The following is a 23,756-nucleotide window of genomic DNA, read 5'->3' on the forward strand; positions in this document are numbered from 1 at the left end:
CTCAAAATTATACTGTATTTTCTTAATGTTATTTATATTTTTATCCCATTCTTTCCCGCAAAAGTTCAGAGGGGTCCACAAGCTTCTCTCTATTTCCCCACCCTCCCCATTATATCCAAAGGAAAAACACTGTGGGTGCATTCCACTAAGTTTTACTCAGAGTAAACTTACTGAAATTAATGAACTTAATCATGTTCATTCATTTCAGTGAGCCTAGTCTGAGCAAAACTTTGTTGAATACCACTCTGTGAAGTAGGCCGAGAGACACTGGGCCAAAGTTGCCTAGATGTGTTTCAGGAGAGGGTTTTGCACCCGAATCTCCCTGGTCTTAGTTTGGCCCTCTCAACACTAGTCACACAAAATATATGTGTCTATTGTTTTACTGTAAGTGTAGCTTTCTTTCACAGTGGACTTTTGAAGCACTAAAATCATACAAGTCTATGGTCAAGCTTATCAACAACCTCAGATATGCAGATGACACAACCTTGATGGCAGAAAGCGAGGAGGAATTAAAGAACCTTTTAATGAGGGTGAAAGAGGAGAGCGCAAAATATGGTCTGAAGCTCAACATCAAAAAAACCAAGATCATGGCCACTGGTCCCATCACCTCCTGGCAAATAGAAGGGGAAGAAATGGAGGCAGTGAGAGATTTTACTTTCTTGGGCTCCTTGATCACTGCAGATGGTGACAGCAGTCACGAAATTAAAAGACGCCTGCTTCTTGGGAGAAAAGCAATGACAAACCTAGACAGCATCTTAAAAAGCAGAGACATCACTTTGCCGACAAAGGTCCGTATAGTTAAAGCTATGGTTTTCCCAGTAGTGATGTATGGAAGTGAGAGCTGGACCATAAAGAAGGCTGATCGTCGAAGAATTGATGCTTTTGAATTATGGTGCTGGAGGAGACTCTTGAGAGTCCCATGGACTGCAAGAAGATCAAACCTATCCATTCTGAAGGAAATCAGCCCCGAGTGCTCCCTGGAAGGACAGATCGTGAAGCTGAGGCTCCAATACTTTGGCCACCTCATGAGAAGAGAAGAATCCTTGGAAAAGACCCTGATGTTGGGAAAGATGGAGGGCACTAGGAGAAGGGGACGACAGAGGACGAGATGGTTGGACAGTGTTCTCGAAGCTACGAACATGAGTTTGACCAAACTGCGGGAGGCAGTGCAAGACAGGAGTGCCTGGCGTGCTATGGTCCATGGGGTCACGAAGAGTCGGACACGACTAAACGACTAAACAACAAAATGGTCAAGCTTGCCAGTGTGGTGTAGTGGTTAAGAGCGGTAGACTCGTAATCTGGGGAACCGAGTTCGTGTCTCCACTCCTCCACATGCAGCTGCTGGGTGACCTTGGGCTAGTCACACTTCTCTGAAGTCTCTCAGCCCCACCCACCTCACAGGGTGTTTGTTGTGGGGGAGGAGGGGAAAGGAGATTGTTAGCCGCTTTGAGACTCCTTCGGGTAGTGATAAAGCGGGATATCAAATCCAAACTCCTCCTCCTCCTCCTCCTCCTCCTCCCCCTCCTCCTCCCCCTCTTCTTCTTCTTCTTCTTCTTCTTCTTCTTCTTCTTCTTCTTCTTCTTCTTCTTCTTCTTCTTCTTCTTCTTCTTCTTCTTCTTCTTCTTCTTCTGCCTGTTTCTTTATTCCTTGAATCATTTTTACCCCACTCTTCAAGAAAAAAAGGCTTTCAGAGCAGCTCCCCAAATCAAGGATACAAGCAATAAAATGACAAATATATTTTATAAATGACTCTTCTGCATGTGCTTACAGACATAATATGTGAGACAATTATAATTATTTGTCTGGCAGGAACTTGTGCAATAATAGTTATTAAGTTATTAATAATAGTTATTAAGTTATTAATAATAGTTATTAAGTTATTAATAATAGTTATTAAGTTATTACTATTATTGTGCAATAATAGTTATTAAGGGGTGAGGGGGTCATTTCTCTCCCCCCCCCCCATGATCATACTCTGAATCAGGCAGGATAGCCTGAATTCAAGGGAAAGGCCATGTCTGAATGAGACCTATGAAGTTTCATATTATAAACCCATTGATTTTTCCTACTTTCCAGAGTGACTGTAATTTATCGGTGGTGAAATGCTTTCAGCTTGAGATGGAAGTAATTTTGTATGAATTGAAATTTGAAAATGACGCAGCGCTAAGGAAAAAAGTAGATAACATAATCCAAAATGTTAAATTCCTTTTGGAATATGACAAACAGGTGAGTTTAACTGCATGTCTGTTGCATTGTAGCCACATTAAAGGAATTTCTAACAGACTTTTCTCCCTCAAGATTTAGATCAAAAAATGGAGAGAAAGGAATGGACTGTTGAATCCTTGCCCTGTAGTTTCCCCCCAATTTATTCCTTTAGGCTTCCAAGTAGGGGCAGGCAGATTTGACAATTTTGGTTTCTCGCAGTTTCTCACTTTTCTAGGCATAAGTTCATTTCTCCACATTTCCTCATTGATTTGCATTTAAAAACAGAGCAAATTTCTCCTAATCTGCACATTTTGTACACACTTTACCTGAATAAATGCATTTTGTATGCATAACTTGGCTGGAGAACCACATTGCAAAAATTCAAACGATGGCTGTATTTTGGTTTGTGTTTGGCTTCCAAAAGTTAAAATTAGGTGTGTTTGTTTTTTCAATGCAAACTAAATTGAATTCCCCCCAACGCCTACTTCCAAGACTATGTTTGCAAGGATGTGGCTTTGGGATAGCAATCCATTATTCCATCCAGATCCTCTCAAATCTATTGTAAGTTATCCTGATAATATTTTGCCATTTCCACGTTCATGCCAGGCCAAGGATCCCAGTCTAGAATGTTCCTGTGGAAGAGAATTCGCTAGAAACCTTTAGTGTAGAATAGGTGGATTCAAGATATGTAGCGGAAATGTACCCTTTGCAGAAATGTTACAAGGAATTGAAATGGGGAGCTTGTGAAAGTGAAACCCCTAGTTCTCTTCTGTGTGTGGAGACGCAAGTTGAATAGGTCCTGGGCTTTTAGCCTATTTATAGCAGTTGAGGATCAGAGCTCAGTCAGCTTCTGCCTCCGTTTCACCCTCATCAAATGAGAAGGAAGGAAAAGAGGGAGGTTGCAGTTGGGAGTACGCCCAGCACCACTCTCGGTGCCCATGCCCTCCAGCATCCCACCTTGGATGGAAAGTACAATTCCTGCTGAGCAAGGAACATTCTCCTTCAGTTGTACATGGAAGATCTGCTGCTGCTGCTGTCTCAACATCTCAAGCAGGAAAAAGGCACTGCTTCCACCGAGAAAGAAGGCCCCACCAGGGCAGACTTTTCCATTGGTGTGAATGGCACTCCATAATCCTCCATGAGGCTACATGCACATGCTATTGGTTTATGTGCAAAGCCCTGCTAACAGAAATTGCAGACATTCTAGAGAGCGGGAGGCATAGTATGCTGAAATGTGGTCACAAGGATGTTAGTTAGAAATCCCAAACCAACCTGCCATAAGGAAGAAAATTGTCTGTCATGTCTCTCTTGTGTCTTACTTTCCTCTCAATGTTTTTTTTTAACGAATTGCTTTAACGATGCTAACTTTTTTTAACCTTTCATTTTTACAGGAAACAAAAACATCCAAGTGGCAACAGTGTGAAACATTTGCAGAAAAAAACGGCACAGAATTCTTAAAGAGCTTCAAAACTATTGCACAAAGGTGCTACACAGAGTTAAATGCCAAATGAGATTTCACTGTAGCAGGAAAGAATAACTTGTTGCCTCCTAGAATTGAAGAACAAGGAAAATAGAACAGGGTCATCGTAGAACAGGTGGTGGTAAGTTAACACCATTACGAACTTGGCAAGAATCCTGCAATTGAATCCTGCAGGATACCTTAAAAAAGATTACCCGTTTACAAAATAGGGCTAACATTGGGCCTCTTTATATTTGGCTTCTATAATGTGGATTCTGGAGTCCTCAACAAGCCATCGTAACTTAAAATTCCTGTTGTTGTTGTTGTTTAGTCGTTTAGTCGTGTCCGACTCTTCGTGACCCCATGAACCATAGCACGCCAGGCACTCCTGTCTTGCACTGCCTCCCGCAGTTTGGTCAAACTCATGTTGGTAGCTTCGAGAACACTGTCCAACCATCTCGTCCTCTGTCGTCCCCTTCTCCTAGTGCCCTCAATCTTTCCCAACATCAGGGTCTTTTCCAAGGATTCTTCTCTTCTCATGAGGTGGCCAAAGTATTGGAGCCTCAGCTTCACGATCTGTCCTTCCAGTGAGCACTCAGGGCTGATTTCCTTAAGAATGGAGAGGTTTGATCTTCTTGCAGTCCATGGGACTCTCAAGAGTCTCCTCCAGCACCATAATTCAAAAGCGTCAATTCTTCGGCGATCAGCCTTCTTTATGGTCCAGCTCTCACTTCCATACATCACTACTGGGAAAACCATAGCTTTAACTATACGGACCTTTGTCGGCAAGGTGATGTCTCTGCTTTTTAAGATGCTGTCTAGGTTTGTCATTGCTTTTCTCCCACGAAGCAGGCGTCTTTTAATTTCGTGGCTGCTGTCACCATCTGCAGTGATCAAGGAGCCCAAGAAAGTAAAATCTCTCACTGCCTCCATTTCTTCCCCTTCCATTTGCCAGGAGGTGATGGGACCAGTGGCCATGATCTTGTTTTTTTTGATGTTGAGCTTCAGACCATATTTTGCACTCTCCTCTTTCACCCTCATTAAAAGGTTCTTTAATTCCTCCTCGCTTTCTGCCATAAAGGTTGTGTCATCTGCATATCTGAGGTTGTTGATATTTCTTCCGGCAATCTTAATTCCGGCTTGGGATTCATCTAGTCCAGCCTTTCGCATGATGAATTCTGCATATAAGTTAAATAAGCAGGGAGACAATATACAACCTTGTCGTACTCCTTTCCCAATTTTGAACCAACCAGTTGTTCCATATCCAGTTCTAACTGTAGCTTCTTGTCCCACATAGAGATTTCTCAGGAGATTTCCTAGGAAGCTTGAAAGGACCATATGGTGCAGAAGGAGAAGAGAGTGTGAAGCACACAAAACAGCCTGTGGTGCATTGTTAGCCTATATGTAGGGAACCTTGGCCCTCCAGGTGTTGTTGATCTACAACTCCCATCATATTTGGTGATTGGCCATGTTTGCTGGGACTGACAGGCATTGCACTGCAGAAACATCTGGAGGGTCAAAGGTTTCTCCATTCTTGGGTAGATGATGTTAGATGGATACACGTTACACAGCAGAAAAGTAGCCCTGTGTAAGGGGGATGAGTACTTAATACCTCCCATGATATATTTTGTGTGGGCCCCCCGTCTTCTTAGTTCTGTGGATTTTTTAAAAAAAATATTTTTTGCTGTTTCATATCAACTTTATGTGAAGGTGATTGCTCTGGAGGTGGACACTGTTATCAAGGGTGAGGGTTATCAAGCAGAAGGATTAATTTAAAAGGAATCAAATGACTTCATAGAGAGCCTCTCCTGCATTTTAAACAACTGGGACATCTGTTGGATAGTTAATATCTGAGTTTCACATTTTTTATGGTCACACCCGGATTAATAGTTTGAGAAAATATTATATCCTTGTAAATGGGGAGATGAGTGAGAGATTCCAGTCACATTATATTCTCCTCAAATGCAGGAACAAGCCTTGTTGAGCTGTGAATGGTCTCTCATTGGCACTTAGCTATCAACATGGTCAATTAAGCAAACTTAGCCACTGAAGAAAGAGTGGTTGTTTGCCCATTAAACAAGAAGCCCGGTTATTCAGAAGTAGGAATGAAGGGCAAAAATGAACTCTTAACAACCTTAGCTCCTCGAAGATCTGCCTGGGGCCAAATTATTAGATGTTAGCCACCTAACCATCAATTTTTCATTTTTGATAACATAATCAGCTTGCAGACTTGGCAAATTTTCTAAAGAGACGATGGTTATTCAATCTTCTTTCTCCTATATTTAGCCCTTAGGAGTGTCCTTGAGCACCATATTTGCTGCATAGCAGAGCATATATCAACCTTACAATTAACTAGAAGTCACATTTCTTTCAGCCTTTGAGATTGCTGATGGTGCTATTGCAAATATTCGTAGTTTGCCCAGACTGTTTCATCTTTCCAATTAATAAGAAAAATATCCTTTGTATTATGAATGTAAATATATTTAATAAAGGTGAACCGTGGGCCAGGCTACAACCCCACTTACTTTGGAAATTACATTTTTCCACCTTCCCTTTTCTGGTTCTATAATTTTGTTGTGCTCTCCCATCTCATCTTGGCAGTCCAGAGATAATAATGCTCATTCTCTCCTAGCTATAGAACCAGCTTACTATTTCTAATTTCTTGGATTGGCTGGATGTCATCACAATGGGGAGAAGACCTAGACCCAAACCACGTCTGCTTGACATTTGGTTTTGGCTTCTGTGTCAGCATTTGTATATGGTTCTCTTATTGTTTTCTTTTTGTACTAATAATACTTGATTGAAACTTGATTGAATCTTGTGCCCTTGCGTGCTCCTTGTACTGTATTGGACTTTTGAAGAAATTGGCAGCATTAGCCCATTATTTCAGTTTTTGTTTTACCCATAACTGCAGATTAGCTACAAAAGTAGTTTATCAAGTATTTGCAGTGGCATGAAAATGGCTGATAGGCTCAGCATGGCCTTTATATAACCACATCTAAGCATGGCATCCAGGGTTGGAAATTGGCAGATACAGTGGATAGACTGTGAAAGTGAGCCTTATGTAAAACATAGAAGATTGCCTTGACTAGGTAATACTATGAAAGAAGCAATCATAATGTAATCCAACACACCTTTTTAAAAACAATGGGGAGAAACCTGCAGTCCATATTAAAGTCGTTGCCAACCTGGTACCCAAGTGTGTTGGCTAGGGATGATGGGAGTTAGAGTCCACAACATCTGGAGGGACTACCAGATAAACGTTGTTGTTGCGGCAGCGGCGGCTGTTCAATTCATTTCTATGCCACTTTCTCGTTTTAGAGGGGGGATCTCAAAAGCAGTTTATAACCAATACTGCATTAAAACATCAAATAAAAACATTCTAGAATAAAGTATTACTGAAGAAAGTCATGTATAACGTATACATTCAAAGCAGCACCATTAACAACACCAAAATATTACCTTAAACATTTCAAAAGAAAAGATTCCTAAAGGAAGTCAAATATTAAATCAACAATGAGCAAAAGAATAAAATACTACCATAAGCATAGAACATATCTGCTGCTGTTGCTGGCAGTCTTAGCAATGGTGGTTCATTGCTGAAGCGGCTGTCAAAGTTCAGGCTTGATGATCTGAGTCTGCACTAAGAGACAGCCAAGACGGTCTCTGCGCTCTTCGGCAGCCTCAGCTTTTGTAGCTGGAGTTAGCCAGGGCCCTGCTCTCCCAGGCCAGTGGAAAAAGGCCTTCCAGGACTCACAGTCAAAATATTATGGAACAAATACTAGACCTGAATGTGGAAGCAACAAGTCTTTGGCCATAGTGTGGCAACTGAGGGTGGATCCACAACATACATTCAAAGCACTCTTATATCACTTTAATAGTAATGAAGAATACTAGGAATCGTAGTTGGCTAAGGGTGCTGGGAATTGTGGCTCTGTCAGCGCTCTTAACAAACAACAGTCCCCAGGATTCTTTGGCAGAAGTAAAGGTAAAGGTAAAGGGGTCCCTGACCATCAGGTCCAGTCGTGTCCGACTCTGGGGTTGCAGCGCTCATCTCGCTCTATAGGCCGAGGGAGCCGGCGTTTGTCCGCAGACAGCTTCCGGGTCATGTGGCCAGCATGACAAAGCTGCTTTTGGCGAACCAGAGCAGCGCACGGAAACGCCGTTTACCTTCCCGCCGGAGCGGTCCCTATTTATCTACTTGCACTTTGATGTGCTTTCGAACTGCTAGGTGGGCAGGAGCTGGGACCAAGCAATGGGAGCTCACCCCGTTGCAGGGATTCGAACCACCGACCTTCTGATCGGCAAGCCCTAGACTCTCTGGTTTAACCCACAGCGCCACCTGGGTCCCTTGGCAGAAGTAATGTGGTTTAAATATATGGTATGCACACAGGCTGACACTGTAATTGCCTCCACACACAAATTATTCAGGAAAGTATCTCTTCTGGTTGTGTAAGATAACATACAAGAATGGAAATACCTCCAAGGCAATCTCACAGATTCTTCTAGATTTGCTGAAACTTTTATGCCTTTGGGGATGCCGCAGGAATATAAAAGAGCTGTCTCAGATTGTGGTCTAAATCCCTCAGCAAAAATGATGGTTAAAGACACACAAATGTCATTTTATTGCTTTTAATGATACTGAAAGCTTATTCTGTAAATCTAGCAATCTGGTATGATCAGATTACAGTGATCTATCATTACATTGTAGATAACCTTAGATTTTGCTTCTTTCATTTCTCATTATCACGGTCTTGCACACAGTGAGACACTTCTGAGGTTTGCCAATGCAACTCCTCATTTGGAAAGGTATTCCTAAGAGACATGACAGATTATGTGAAAGTACAGGACTACTGATGAATCTCAGTAAAATGACAGGTTTCTATTATGTTGTCCATGTGGTGTTCTCCTCCAAATGTGTGATGTTTTCTCATACCAGAGATACTCCAAAAAGAAGAGGGCATTAAATAATTGAGATTGGGAGAGGAGGAGTGTGGGAAGGCTGTGATTTGGGAGAGAATGTCATCTGGACAAGGGAGAATGTACATACATGAAGCTTACTATTCACATTGAACAACAGTATGGATGAGCCCCAAGTCTAAAGTGATTCAAATTGAAATTGACTCTGGAATTGCTCTGCTTGAGACAAGCTTTTTAAGGCACCCTTCAGTCAACACTAAGCATTTAAAGTCACATTGATTTTGAAGGACAGCAATAAACTGGACTAAGTCTTTAACCTGGGTTAGATTAAAGCAGGAGTGGGGAGCCACCACTCCACAGGCATGATTCAACTAATAGGACATCACCATCTGGAACACAACATTTGTTCCATGTCTCCTCCCCCTGCACAGAATATTCTCCAATTGGAACCAATGAAAGGCTGCTCTCAAACCTAACAGCTATACAGGAGACCTTTATAAGGCAGGAAAACTCTTCAGTGCTCCAATTTTTTATTTTGGAGGCAGCTGATTTCAAGCCTAATTACTGCATGGGAGAGGCAGGACTCAGCTATACAATGCAAATAAAACGTTTTAAGTGTGTTTTAAGTGCAATATACAATGTGACACAAGATGGCGTTGGTGATTCTTATGGAAAATTCAATGTTTGTTTGTTTTTTTTTTAAAAAAAAAGCATTGAAGATCACTCCCAATGCAGCAATTAAGTGAGGGATACGGAGCTAAAATTCTTCTGTCAAGCTAAAGTGTGCGAGTTTTATGTGTGGATACTCGTGGGTTTTATGTGTTGGTGGGTATGATTGATAATGTGTGTGGGAATGTACATGAATTAATGCATGAATGGATGTGTGTAGATGATACAAATGTGTTTAAGAGAGAGGGTGGTCTTCTCCACTTTTTGCACTAGCTCTGTCCATCAGTGGCCTGAGAGAATGTGGCCCATGAGAGTGAAAACTTTCCCCTCTCCTGCGCTAACAAATCTTATTGCTGGCAAAGGTGTGTCCCCATCTGAACTAATGTCAGATTTTAGGGAAATTGTCAGAAATACTGAATGAGGACACCTGCAGTGCAGTTGGTGACTCCAATGTCAAAGTTTCTTGTATTTTCATGAAAAGAAGATCGATTTATTTCTAGATAAATAAATAGAGACATTAGCAAAGCAGGTACTGTTTATGTCCTCATGGAAAGCTTTTGTCACATGACTGTATACATTTTTTAAAATCTAGATATATAATTATCCATTGTCCTAAAGCCTGCTTAAAAAGACATTTCTATTGAAAGAAGATTTTAGCAGGACAAAGGCTGTCCTCTTAACTTTATTATTCTTTTCTTTAATCTAAAACCTTGATTTCCCCAGTGTCATTATACACAGCCCAGAATTATTTCATCTAAATTCTCCTTTATAGAATTTTCTGTAGGTGATTATGCCATATCCCATCCTATTGTTCTTCATGCTGTCTCGTAGGGTAGTCATAGAAAATTGAACAGGGATTAAAGCAATGATAATATTCTATTCATCTTATTCTTAAAGCCTGTAAGCTTTAAATAAAGGACAATATCATTGAAGCTCCTAGTTCCCTTGGGGAAAATCAGAATATAAAACTGGATGGGCAGGGTATAACTTTTGAGATTAAATATTTTAACTAAATTTGTATATACAGCTTCAAATTTTCCCCTTTGTGACAATGAAGAGTATATATATATATATACACATACACACACACATATACATAGTCCCCAAACAGTTCTGTTTTAAATTTTTGTATGTTTGTTTCCAGGACTGCACAGCAGTTCAGTGAGAACAGAAGCCTGTGGAACTTATGAACAGTTATAAAAGCTTATAACCAGGTGGTCTGTTGAGACTCCAGCCATCTGGTAAGAGATAAAGGCGCAGCATAATTAAATATAACAATTATGGAGACAGGATTTGGGGCGGGGTGGGGACAATGGTTGCAGCCAAATTCTGCAAATAAAATAAAATGGGGCCAAATGAGGTAAAGCAGAATCATTTCCTCATAATCTGTCACTTGTGCTGTCTGAGCTTGTAAGCATTGTTTGTCATCTACAATTGCTGCATGTTCAGTTAAGGCCAAACTGGACATGATGTACAAGATCTGTGATTAGACTTTCCTGCTGCTTTTTCTTGTACAGGCAAGCAGTCTTATTATGAGGTTGCTTTGAAGACTGCAGAAGAAATACCCCATTCTACATTGCTCCCCCTTGTCAAAGCCAAAGAACTCTGAATTTTTAACCACCTGTTTTAAAAAACTCCAGTTCTCATGAATGCAAAATAATCCATGTAGCTAAAACACTCTTAAAATAAAGGGGACAATAGTCAGAAGACAGGACTTTTCACCACTAACTTCCTATGACCTCTTCACTATGTCACTGGAGCATAAAGGCCTTCTCTAGTTCTGGTTTTTCCCCATGAGTACTAGGTCTTTACTTTGGAGTCACTTGAAGAATAAAAACGAGGGACACACAGATTCTACAAACAAAGATTCTTCAATGAAATGTGACAATTCTGCAAATAATATGAAACAGGCAAAAGATGCAAATGTCTGTATACTTACCCTGTTTGCACAATTTATTGTAATTCCAGAACCTGTGATTTATGCTCACAGAATTTGCATGTGAGGAGATGGTTTGCAATAATACCACTACATGGTAGATCTATGAATTAGAACCTTTATGTGATCAGAAATCTTTTCTTGGACAAGAGGATGCACCACCTGCGACCTGGACAAAATGGAGTTAAAGTAGTTGAAGTTCCTGCATGGTAGGAGGTTGGACAAAATGACCCCAAGGATACCTTCCAACTCTACAATTCTGTGATTATAAAGTCTGCTGTAACCATATTAAATGACCTTGTGAGCAATCTACTTCAAGACCCAGATGATGAACAAACATCTCTTGTGAGACGACTCATCATCAGTTTCTCCACAACATCACCCAAATATCTCTGTTCTGCTTTCAAAAGCCATTACTGGAATCCAAGAATCCAAGGCAGCTGTGAGCTCAAGCACCATGTGTTCTGTATACTTTTAAAAATGCTTCCCCTTGGGTTGTAAATATATTTTATAAGCTTGCTAGAGGAAACAGCTGCTGTGTCTGTTAATAAGAATCCTCCTCCTAGGGCTAGGCTTTCAGCAAGCATGACCGAGTTCCTTGTCAGCGGTTGCTCAAGCCAGGAAACAATGTGGCATGTTTGCTCTTATCTGGCTCAGCTTGCAGAAGTTCCTCTTCAGACAATGAACATTGCATCCTTTTATCTCCTGCAGGAGCATCTAATGATGGCAATAAGAAGAAGTATTTTACTCACTCAATGTCAGTTTCATGATTCCTACTCATGGCTCTTTTCAGGCTCCCATCTGTTTTACAACCTGGTCTGTTTGGGCAAGAATAACAATAGTCAAGGTCTCAAATGCAAGACATACAAGAAAATGTCTCATCCACCAGCTAGCTAAAATTAACCAAATACTGAAGTACCTTAAAGGCTAACACATTTATTATGACATAAGCTTTTGAGGATTCAGGCCAACTTGTCAAATACAGGAAGTCTAGAAATCAAACTTGAACATTAACTCCACAAAAATAGTATTAATTTTTTCGTATGTATAGGATGAATATACCATGATTTATCTTTTTTTGGAAATATAACTTGTGGAACAAAGGAACACAGGAAGCTGCCTTATAATGGCACAAACCATTGGTCTAATTAGCTCAGTATTTAGTAATAGTAATTCTATACCAGCCTCCTTCCAAGGATCACACTGTGGTTTTAAATAGAAAAACACAAAAATACACAACCTAGTAACAAACAAAAACAATACCCCCTAGTTTAAAAGCCATATATTGTTATTTATTAAATGTCTGTCTACTACACCATGGGTAGGCAAACTAAGGCCCAGGAGCCGGATCTGGCCCAATCGCCTTCTCAATCTGGCCCGTGGATGGTCTGGGAATCAGCATGTTTTTACATGAGTAGACTGTGTCCCTTTATTTAAAATGCATCTCTGGGTTATTTGTGGGGCCTGCCTGGTGTTTTGACATGAGTAGAATGTGTGCTTTTATTTCAAATGCATCTCTGGGTTATTTGTGGAGCATAGGAATTCGTTCATTTCCCCCAAAAAATACAGTTCGGCCCCCCACAAGGTCTGAGGGACAGTGGACCGGCCCCCTGATGAAAAAGTTTGCTGACCCCTGGTCTACACTGACAGAAAGCAGCTATCTAGGGTTGTAGGCAATAGTTTGTTCTAATATACAGTTACTGGCTCACACTTATATTCATGAAAGAGGTAACCTGAGCCCTAAGCTCAAGCTACCAGAGTGGGTGTGACTTGGCAGGCTCAAAGTCTCTTTTGCTACCCATCCCCGCCTTTGTCTTTTTTTCTCTTCCTGGAACAAGCAAGAAGCCATGTGGCCATGGCTCCCTGCAAGTGAACCGAATCTCTAAAATGAGATTTCATAGCCTGCATCTTTGCTAACCCAAAGATTGTATGATCCTTTTTGTAAGGAAACCAAGTAACTTGATTTTTAAGGTCATTCGAAAGCCTTTTTCATCTGTTTCATCTTTGTTGTCTGTAACATCTGGAAACTCTGAGTAAAACATCCACTTATTTGCAGAGCTAAGTGTCATAAGTCTATCAATTGAACTATGGTCCTTCCCCCACAAGGTGTCTCCTACCTTTGCCAAAAGAAGCATTTTACCCCTTCTGTGCCCCCCTTTTTGTGTTGCTGCCAATGTAAAAATAAATGATAAATTCAAAGTTATAATAACAACTGACCACTACTTTTCATACTCTGACTTCTCGTTGAAATCTTCAAGTCAGTGCTTACAGCAATTTCTTTAAGAATACTTTTATTTCATCTGACCCTAACAAACCAAATACTATCTGCCACTTTCTTGTTCAGTGAAATGTGTCCCTAATCACTGCTGCCTCAATTTAACTTGGTTTTTCAGAGATAATATTATGGTGCTGGACAAGGGAATAATTGTTTCATTGGATATTGGTGGCTTATGCATGGATATCAATCTTATAATAGTTTTATTGGCACCATGACATTTTCTCATTAGAAAAATCTCCAGAGGCGCTGCTTTTTAATTAAATTGTGTTGAAGTTAGTAATGTTGGCCTTGAGGAAAAGATCTAGCTATTTCACGTTGGAAGTCTCTTTGTATTATTATTATTTACGAATTAAAGTACAGTAATTGAAATTGCTACAAACAATTCCTCGTTATTCAAATCTGTTGCCTTCCAACCTCAAGGAGATCTCATAAGCATTAGGTGGCTATAAAACATTTTATTAGCTTCTTTAATGGTGTCTGAACTACTTCCCTTCTGAAGTAATCTCTGCAGTAATCTCTTTTGGACAATTTTCAGTTTAATATTCCCAGAGGCATAGCTGCACACAAATTGGAAGCTGGATGTGGTCACCAAATGTAAGTCACCATTAATAGTGATCTGTGCTGAAATGCCAAAACATCACACACTTAGTACTGGTTATCCAGCTAGTACTGAAAGTTGTTAGATCCCTATTCCCATCACAGAGCTACAGCTTCCAGAGTTCTCTAGGAAGAAGGATTGATTGTTAAATCATCATGGGAACTGAAGTTCCCTGAACAGAACAGAGGTCTTCCAGCAACTTTCATCACCTTAAAAAACTACACTTCTCATGCTTCTTTGGGGGAAGCCATTACTAAAGTAGTATGATACTGCTTTAAATGTATAGTGCAGATGGGGCTGGATTGTCCAGTGGCAAATCCTAACATGCTATCTTCATACTGCTTTCTACACACTGCTGTAGCGCTTTGAGTCTACCGCACAACACTTCATAGTGTGCAGCTCCTGTAGTGATTTATTATCACACCTCCCTTGGTTGACTATACATAGAATTGTTAACATAACACTTGTTCCTTCTGGCTCCCATCCAAAGAAGGATGATACAGGCTGAGAACTAATCCTGATGTACCTTACTTTTAAAAGGGTCATGAAAGCTGAACATGGTACAGGACCGTGAAGGCTAAAGCAATGTGAAAACATATCTTCAATTAAATTTGAGTGCTTTCCCTATCTCAGCCTAAAAGGAAGATATTGCATCTACTTTATTGATTTATTTAACTAAATTTTTAAAAGAATCCTGGGAACTGTAAAATGATATAAGTGTGCTTTAAACGTATGGTGTGGATGTGACTTCTGTACACTCCAGATTCTTCTTTCATGGGGAAAATGTTGGTGCTTTTTTATTCTGGTGCCCTTTTGCACCCTTGCTCTCCTGTAATAGTGGCTGACAAAGCTCTAGCCTTCTGACCAGATCCAATCCCCTACTTTAAACGCTCAAAGAACCAAAAAAATCCAGTTGATTATGTTATTTTTCTTATTATTTTTCCTAAGTTTGACACCTGTTTTTGACCCCCCACCAGCTCTTACATACTTTTTGAAAGTGACCTCTGATGAAATCTAAGTAAAGAGTCCAGCATGTAAAGATCGTCTAACATATAAAAACCTCCACTGACAATTTGATCAATGGAGGTTAATATTGATTTGACTATACTATACAAAGAATGCTGTGCTGCATCTTCTTATTTATACCAGTCTAGAAAAGGATGTTTTAACTGATGGGTTTTAACTGTGAGCAACACTCAGGCATATAATTCATGCCCATTGATTGAGTTTCAGAGAGCTACAGAACAGATATCTGTGATTGCAAATGGCTCTATGGGATTGTTTTGTCTCTGCAGAGGGTGCAATGGCTACAGTGGGACATCTGCCTGTTTAGCAGGAGAGAGGTGCTTCCATTTTCCCCAACCTGGTGCCCTTCAGATGCTTTGGATAACAATTCCCATCAGCCCCAGCCATGACTCCAGGTTGGAGAAGCCACATGCAAGAAACCTGATAGGCTGTATGGATTGAGTTTATTGGTGGCTTGTGGAGACAGAGCCATTGACAGGCAAAACCAGTGAATTATAATTTCATACCCTCCAACATTCCTCAGATGAAAAGCTTGGTGGTGGTGGCACCAGCAGGGGAAATAGGGACATTCTGGGATCAAATCAGAAACCAGGATGGCTTCCGTAATTCCGGGACTGTCCCTGGAAAATAGAGATACTTGGAAGTTATTTAATTTTGTCCCCATCCTCCTCTGCACTGTGTACTACAAGGGCAACACAGACTAAGGAAGAAGAAACTGACAACCAAGGCCACCCACTGGGTAGTTGTAAATAAGGAGGCAGGCAGGTGGGGGCTGGCTGAGGCAGGACAGGCTCACCATGAGGCAAGGTGAGATGACCACCTCAGGCAACAGGATCCACAGGGACAGCAGATCCCAATGTTCATCTTGTTCCTGGGACAGCAGATCCCTTCATCTTGTTCCTGATAGAGATCTTCAGCCATCCTTTCTTCCCTAGTGGGGAGGCAGGGTGCCATTTTGTGGTTTACCTCAGGTGCCAAAATGTATTGGGTCAGCCCTGGGCTTAAGGCAGACTGAGGTCAGCCACCAACTTGCCCTAATGAACCAGCCTCCATTGATTGCATTGTTGAAAATCATCTCTAGATATTTTTTCCTCCTTGTGATTAGACTTGGAGACTGCAAGTACATGGTTGTTTCAATGGGACTTGCATCTGAGTAGAAATATTTAGGATTGGCCAGTAAGTGCCCTCTTCACAATACAATACTGTTTGTTTGGTCTTTTACCAGCCATTTCATTTGATACTTCTGTTTTCATAGTGCAAACCCTATAATAAACTTAGTTGGTCTCTAAGGTGCTAATGGAATGATTTTTTTTTATTTTGTTCCTATTAATTTATTTTCTGTTTCAAAACAAAAAGTTCTATGGAGATTTTCCTCTTTGTTGGCTCAACACATTTTGTTAGCAGATGATTTCAGGGGAAGGAAACATTAGCAAAAAAATACTAGCTACCAAGAGATTTGACTAGTGATCAGATTATTAATCCATAATAACTAAACTGAAGCAATCCCTTTGCGGGGATCTGATACATGATAACATTCACAGAGCAATTAATAGAATTGATTATAAAAATCAATCAAATAAGCCCAGTGGCCATGATTAAATCTGCCATAGGAAGAAAAACACAAAACAGAATGGATAAAGTTTTTGCAGTTGGTTTTAATTAAAATAGGCCTGGGGAATAAGTTTGTAAACGGGATTGAAATGCTACTTAAGCACTCTCAATCAATGCAGGAGTCTGAGGGATTTGTTCTAAACCCCTCACTCTTTTCTTGCTTGATGTAGCCTAAGGCCATAGCTGTTCAAACCATTACATTTCACCCTGTGATCAAAAGCAGTGTCTTGTAGGAACATCACACCATGCCATCATGTAAGGGAGAAAGAGTGCCATAGTTAAGTGTTAGAGCACATGCTTGGCATGGGGAAGATTGCAGGTTCAATCCCTGGCATGTCCAGGCAAGGAAGAAAAAGGCTCCTCTCTGGAGTTCTGAGCTAGACATTCCAATGGCCTGATGTCAGCCTCTGTACCTACCGTGTTTCCCCTTTTTTAAGACGTAGTCAGAAAGTAAGCCATGGCAGCATTTTTTATCATTAGTGAAATCTAAGACACCCCCCGAAAATAAGACATACCTCCATGCGAGACCGCCAAGCGCCCCAGCCAGCCAGAGGGGCCTGGAACCGGCTGCTGTTGCTGCAGTGAACGCATGGAGCGCCCTGCAGCACCTGGCCTCTTTTTTTCTTTTCTTTTTTTTGGGCTGCCCGAGGCCTGCCGCCCCGCCACCGGAACCGGCGGCTGCAGAGCGGAGCGCTCCGAAACAGCGAGCGCTCGGAGCGCCCTGCAGCACCTGGCTTCTTCTTTTGCGGGGGGGGGGGAGCTGCCCGAGGCCTGCCGCCCCGCCGCCGGAACCGGCGGCTGCAGAGCAGAGCGCTCCGAAGCGCCGAGCGCTCGGAGCGCCCTGCAGCGCCTGGCCTCTTCTTTTTTTGGGGGGGAGGAGCTGCCCGAGGCCTGCCGCCCCGCCGCCGAAACCGGCGGCTGCAGAGCAGAGCGCTCCGAAGCGCCGAGCGCTCGGAGCGCCCTGCAGCGCCTGGCCTCTTCTTTTTTTGGGGGGGAGGAGCTGCCCGAGGCCTGCCGCCCCGCCGCCGAAACCGGCGGCTGCAGAGCGGAGCACTCCGAAGCGCCGAGCGCTCGGAGCGCCCTGCAGCGCCTGGCCTCTTCTTTTTTTGGGGGGGGGAGGAGCTGCCCAAGGCCTGCCGCCCCGCCGCCGGAACCGGCGGCTGCAGAGCGGAGCACTCCGAAGCGCCGAGCGCTCGGAGCGCCCTGCAGCGCCTGGCCTCTTCTCTTTTTGTTTGGCTGCCCGAGGCCGGCGGCTGCAGAGCGGAGCGCTCCGAAGCGCCGAGCGCTCGGAGCCCCCTGCAGCGCCTGGCCTCTTCTTTTGGGGGGAGAGCTGCCCGAGGCCTGCCCCCCGCCGCCGGAACCAGCGGTCTGCAGCGCCGAGCGCCCGGAGCGCCCAGCAGCGCTGGGCGGAGCGCCGAGCCAGCAGCCTGCCGCCTCGGTGCCGCGCAGAGCGCCCAGCAGCACCCCGAGCCAGTGGCCTGGCCCTTCCGAGGAGGCCTTAAGGTACAAGGCATCCCCTGAAAATAAGACACCGTCTGTTTTTTTGAGTAAAAAAAGTTATAAGACGGTGTCTTAAAAAGGGGGAAACACGGTATGTACCTTACTAAAGCATATGCTGATGGAAACCAGTGCTGTTAATCAATGATTTGTGTTGGAATTTCTGGTCAAGTAAGTTCAACACAGTCCTGTAAGACAGAGTTCAAGGCGCAGTCCTTGAAACAGATACACATGGCATGGAGAACAACTATCTGATTTGCATGATGCTGTACATCAACAAAAAATTAAAGAGGCCTCCATAACACGATTGTAATGGGAATACTATCCATACATCTGCCACCCTTAAACCATTTCTTGGCATGAAGTCTTTGTCACTACAGCTTCATATGTACCAAGTGTCCCGTAAAAACCAGGAAATCCTATTTTTTTCATGCAAGATTGCTGCCACCATTTTGGGTGCTGAAACCTCATGTGCTCTTGCCCTGAAAAAGTGCTTTTCTCGGGGTGAGATCAAGGCATGGGTCATGTGACTAACCCGGGAGTGCGTCCTGGAAGACACACATCCTTGGTTTTGGTATGAAAAGTTGGATGGTATGCAGCTTGCATCATCAAACTGATGGCGAGAGCTGAATCCTAAACCCAGTTCTAGCATTTCTTCTCTTGCTTCTTCATAATGTGCCCAGTACTCAGACATGGCAGAAGATTCCTGTCCTGAAAGCAAGTTTCTTATTTGCTCTGCTGCAGAGTCCTCAGAGCCAGGCTGCTAAGACATTTGCAAGCTATTTCTATAGCAGAACTGTGAAAATATCAGATTTTTATCTGCAAATATTTTTTCCAATGATGGAAACGACTTCCAGCTGCTCTATGGCCGTATCCATAGCCTGGTTCTTGCATGCAGTGTTGTGGGGGCAGTGTGTGGGGGGAGGATCATATAAAGAAAATAAGCGTGAGTAGCTCAGCTATATGGGCAGCTCCCTCCACCATGAAAAGGTGACCAGGTTTCAGAATCCTCCTTCTACCGTAGCTCCCTGCTATGCATTTTCACCAAGAAGAAAGTTACATTACAGTATATTCAGTGAGGCTTATATCCATGTAAGCATACAAATGCTTAATTATGATGATCAAAATGAGGAATGATGAGAAGCTGTGAAATATACGTCCCCAGGATATTCTAGCTATTTCCCCCCTAAGTTGCTTTAACTGGAGGAGAAGAGGGAGGTGCAGGGGGGGGAAAGGTGTTTTATTCTGTTAATGAAGCTATCTGTTGGAGGCTGCCAATTTGATTGGCAAGGCAGCAGTGGCAGAAGAATGTGCAAGTCTTTCTCAGCGGAGGATTTCTATGATCAAAGTTGCCCTCCGACTACTTTTCTCCCCTTAGAAGGAAAAGACAGGAGGCCCACATGGACCTACATAGGGAAAAGCAGCAGGAGAGGAAAAGTAGCTGGATGAGACAAATTAGAGCAGGAAAAATGGGCTGTGGGGAAAGGGTGAAGCACCCCCCCAACTGCTATTTCTCCATTAACATTTGCAGCTCCTTATGGCAGCATTTCAATTTACTTGGTCCCCAAGGAGCAGTCTCTCATCACCCTGCTCCACCAGCAACAAAACCAGTAGGGGAAAATTCTGACCTAAGCTTGGGAGTGGTAGTTAAGATGCAACAAAATAAAAAGAAAATAAAAAAACCCACCCTTCTTTGCCTGCTTTCTCAGGATGTTTGGAATTTGGCTGGATGGTGATCATTGAACTGTTGTCAGCTGAGAATAAGCATCCACTGTGGGGAATGTTCACTTCGTTGATTGTTTGCATCTGGCTTTTTAAATCAACAGGCAGACTCTGTGACAGCTGCGAAATCATAGTTTTGGATCATCTAGAAAAGTGATTCCCAGGATAAGGCAACAAAAGTCAACCAAAGAGCACTTAATTTTGAAAAACAAACATCAAAGACAAACAGAAAAATAGGCACTGGGGAAAATAAGTGCCTGAAATGTTTCTATACATAAAAACAACAACAACAACCACAGCACAAAGGATACGCTTTCACAGCATGCTCCATCAGCCCATGTAGTAGGAATAGTATTTTATCTAAACTGTGGCAGACCAGCATATAATAAAAGCAATGAAGCAGGAAGACAGAACAATGATGTTAAAATTGCCAACAAGAATAATATTATAATTCTCCCACACGGCGGCATGAAAACATAGGAAGCATCTAAAGGCCGTCCATGAAAAGCTTTGTGCTACTTTAACGCTGTTGATTCTGTGGGGATATTTCAGAAAACTCTTGAGCATTTGTTTGTGAAATTTCGGAATTCAAACCAGCCCTCACACAAATCAACAAATAAGAAATCAACAATGGCTGCTACTCCATTTCTCCGAGAGACGCAGTTAGTGGTGGGTTTTGTAGCAAATGCTATTCTTTCCTAACATAGCTCTCTCACCCCACCTGCATACTGGGAAATGTCAGAGACGGAATCTTTGGGGAAGGCCTATTGCTCAGTGGTAGAGCAGGTGGTTTGCATGCAGAAGGCTCCAGTCCAGCAGGCATTTCCAAATGCACAGTTCTATACAAATTGTGCAGCTTTCGTGTGGATCTAGTGGGAATTTGGGGGCAATTCTGAATCAGTGGCTGAATGAAAAAAAAAGGTGAAGTCAAATAAAGGAAGGAGTTATAAAGTCTGCCTAACATTCCAGACTAAGTTTTCCAGGCTAGTTTCCCCCTGGTGTGTACCCAAACACAAACAAATTGAAGTTGTGCTGATTTGCAGAGGTGGGGGGGAGACAACAACTTCATTGCACTCTAAGAGAATAATAAGCACACACCCTAAGTGCTGTCCAGTTCCTAGTACACTAGTCTCTCTCCCCCCCCCCCCATATCACCTAATGCTGTGTGGGTTTACATATGTTCTTTCTGAGCACACACACATAAGGAAAAGACACAGGTGTGTGGCAGTGGTACATGTTACAAGTGCAAGTGAATGTCACACCCCACTATGTAGTTATCTGATTTCCTTAGGAAAACTTCTGGGTCCATCCCAGGTCCAATTGCTGGCATTACCCATGAAAAGGAGCACTTAACAGGTAATGTGAAAGGCCTGTGCTTCAGATCCTTGATTGCTGCTTATGGTCAGCCATCTAGAACAGGTGTGTGGAATCTTTGCCCCCCCCCCACATGTTGCTGAACTACAACTCCCATCAGCCCCAACAAGCATGGCCAGTGGCCAGGGATGGTGGAAGTTAAAGATCAACAAGGTTCCCCACACCTGAGCTAGAAGGACAAATAGTCTAACCAAGCATCTGGCAGTTTTCTATGTAATCTGGATTCAGTGTCCAGGAACTGGCTAGGGATGCAATTGTTTACTTAGGAAGAGTGAGGACAACATTTTTATATCAACACATGTAAGTAGAAAATTACCTTGAAACTCCAATGTGGTCACATTTGATTTAGGATGAGGGAATACATAAATAAAGGGATTACTTAAAGGCAATCTGAAATTGGGAAGAGGCAGAAAATCCCTTCAGGCAATTTGGGAGCATTTTAAAAACACTAATAGTAGCTCAAATAAAAACATATACTACAAATGGGAGAGGAAATTAACAAGTCTAAGATAAGGCCAGTGTGGTTAACTAACAGACCCAAAGAACTAATCTGAACAGTAAAATGGTTAAGTCACAAGTCTTTAAATGTTTCAGCAGCAGGGAACTAGCCACAGAGATGTCAGGCCCTTTTGCCATTTATGTGGTACATAAAGTATACATTCTTTAATCAGATGCAGATTGTTTGGGAGAAAGTGGTCTGCTGAGAGCCTGGTATGTGCTTATTAGCATTTCTTACTAACTCCCAGTATATCCAAGAGATTTCAGCATGCATTTTGATTCAGTGGAATAAAGATAGGAGCAAGAGCAGATTGCAGAATAAAATTATCTTTCTAACATAGTATCAAATATTTGCTGATGAAATTCAGTGTTCTTAACCTTAGACCTAATTTTTCCACAGCTGAGAATAAAATGTTAACCAATAGTAGGGGTTGCCATGGAGCCCTGGGGCACCACTGTGCCTTCCAATACATACTACAGTACCTGCAAAAGGTTTCAGTAAATATGTTGACTATTTGCTTTGTTGAACAATTTTTCCTTAAACAAGTCCACATTTCATTGGCACTTTCCCTCCATTCCTCCCATTCTGAACAGTGGAGAGAGATGCAAATAGTTTCTCTCCCTGAGCCAGCATGGCTTTCTCCCATTGATGAACCATTTTGTGGCCCTGTCTCTTCTTCTGCTCATATAAAAGAGATGTGACAGCCATTTTGTGTTGTGTGTGGAGACACTTTAACCTGGCCTAGAAATAAATTCAGACAGGACTCAAATTTTGGTTTGATTTTTGGCAGAATTTAGGCCACAACTTTATTGATTACAAATCAAGTGAGTGGTTGCATAGGCTCTGGTTTGTCTAGCTCCTGCAGCATTGCAGGACGTGCTTACTATGGTTAGCAATCATCAGTCAGCCTCGGGTGAACACCTGGGACAGAAACAGGCAGGGGTATCTGCCACACCTCCCCCAGATGAGCCCTGAACTCAGGCTCAGGGCACAACCCCACTCGGGGAAGACCAACCATGAGTCCTTGGAGTTCTTTTACAGGAATACCCATGCAAAGGGATGGCTAGGAATCCTGCAACCCCTATCAACAAAAACCAGAGCCTATCCGCCAACCTTACAAGTTGTGACGATTTGCTACGTGGCAGGCGAAACCCAAGTGGCACCAGGCAATCAGCCAAGTGGGGGAAATTCCTGCCGTGCCCCTGTCCCAAAGACAGGCGACACACGACAGCATAACAAGGTCAAGCGCAATAGGGAGAGGTGGGCGGGTGTTCCAGTGCACTGTGATCCAAAAAGAGGACCTCGAGGGTCACGTGCAGCAGTTAAATAGTAGTCCCTCTAACTCTTGGCTGGCATGCCCTTAGTCCAATTGCTCCCCGTTAGAGGGACCATCAATAGGGTGTTGTGGCTGCTCCAATTGTCCCTGCCCCAACACCTAGGCCTGATTGCTGGGTCCCACGCAGGGGCGGAGCAAGCGGGGGGCCAGGGCGGTACGACCCGGGCACCGCCCTGGAGGGGGTGCCGCACTGAGTGGGCTTTTTACCTGGAGTTTTGTAGCTAGAGGCGCGCAGCTTTGGAGGCGCGGGGGTGGTGGTGATACCCCACCACGTAACGAAGCATGCACAGTGTCCCGCTGTGCATGCGTGTTATGCAGTGGGGTATCGTCGCCCCCACGCCTCCAAAGCTGCGCGCCTCGCTCCAGCTACAAACTCCAGGTAAAAAGCCCGCTCAGTGCGGTGCACCCGCCACGCTGAGTGGGCTTTTTACCTGGAGTTTGTAGCTGGAGCGAGGCGCGCAGCTTTGGAGGCGTGGGGGGGGGTTGCCGATAACCCACCATGTAATGGCGCATGCGTCGTTATGTAACACACATGTGTCGTTACGTAGCAATGTCGCGCCCACCTGGGTGCATGGCAATTTGCCACTCTGGGTGTCGTGGCGCCTCGCTACGCCCCTGGTCCCACA

The 23,756-nt window shown here is 43.1% G+C and overlaps 1 protein-coding gene across 12 annotated transcripts in view; it reads left to right on the forward strand.

Annotated features, from left to right (window-relative positions):
• The window catches only part of LOC118084331 (copia protein), an 86,929-nt gene that overhangs the window by 22,470 nt on the left and 40,703 nt on the right, over positions 1–23,756 (forward strand). For 4 of the 12 annotated variants that reach the window (XR_009558133.1, XR_009558131.1, XR_009558135.1 and 1 more), the window contains exons 6-7: positions 2,077–2,226; positions 3,597–3,806. Coding sequence is in view for 3 of the 12 variants with exons in the window: in XM_035113753.2 (XP_034969644.1) it covers positions 2,077–2,226; positions 3,597–3,716 (270 nt within the window). In the remaining 9 variants the exon portion in view is untranslated. Of the gene's footprint in view, positions 1–2,076; positions 2,227–3,596; positions 4,087–4,591; positions 17,114–23,756 lie in introns of those variants that run through there. The other 8 variants (XM_035113753.2, XM_060278628.1, XM_060278627.1 and 5 more) reach the window with 6 other exon arrangements.

This window comes from Zootoca vivipara, chromosome 9, assembly GCF_963506605.1.
Source record: "Zootoca vivipara chromosome 9, rZooViv1.1, whole genome shotgun sequence".
NCBI lineage: Eukaryota > Metazoa > Chordata > Lepidosauria > Squamata > Lacertidae > Zootoca > Zootoca vivipara.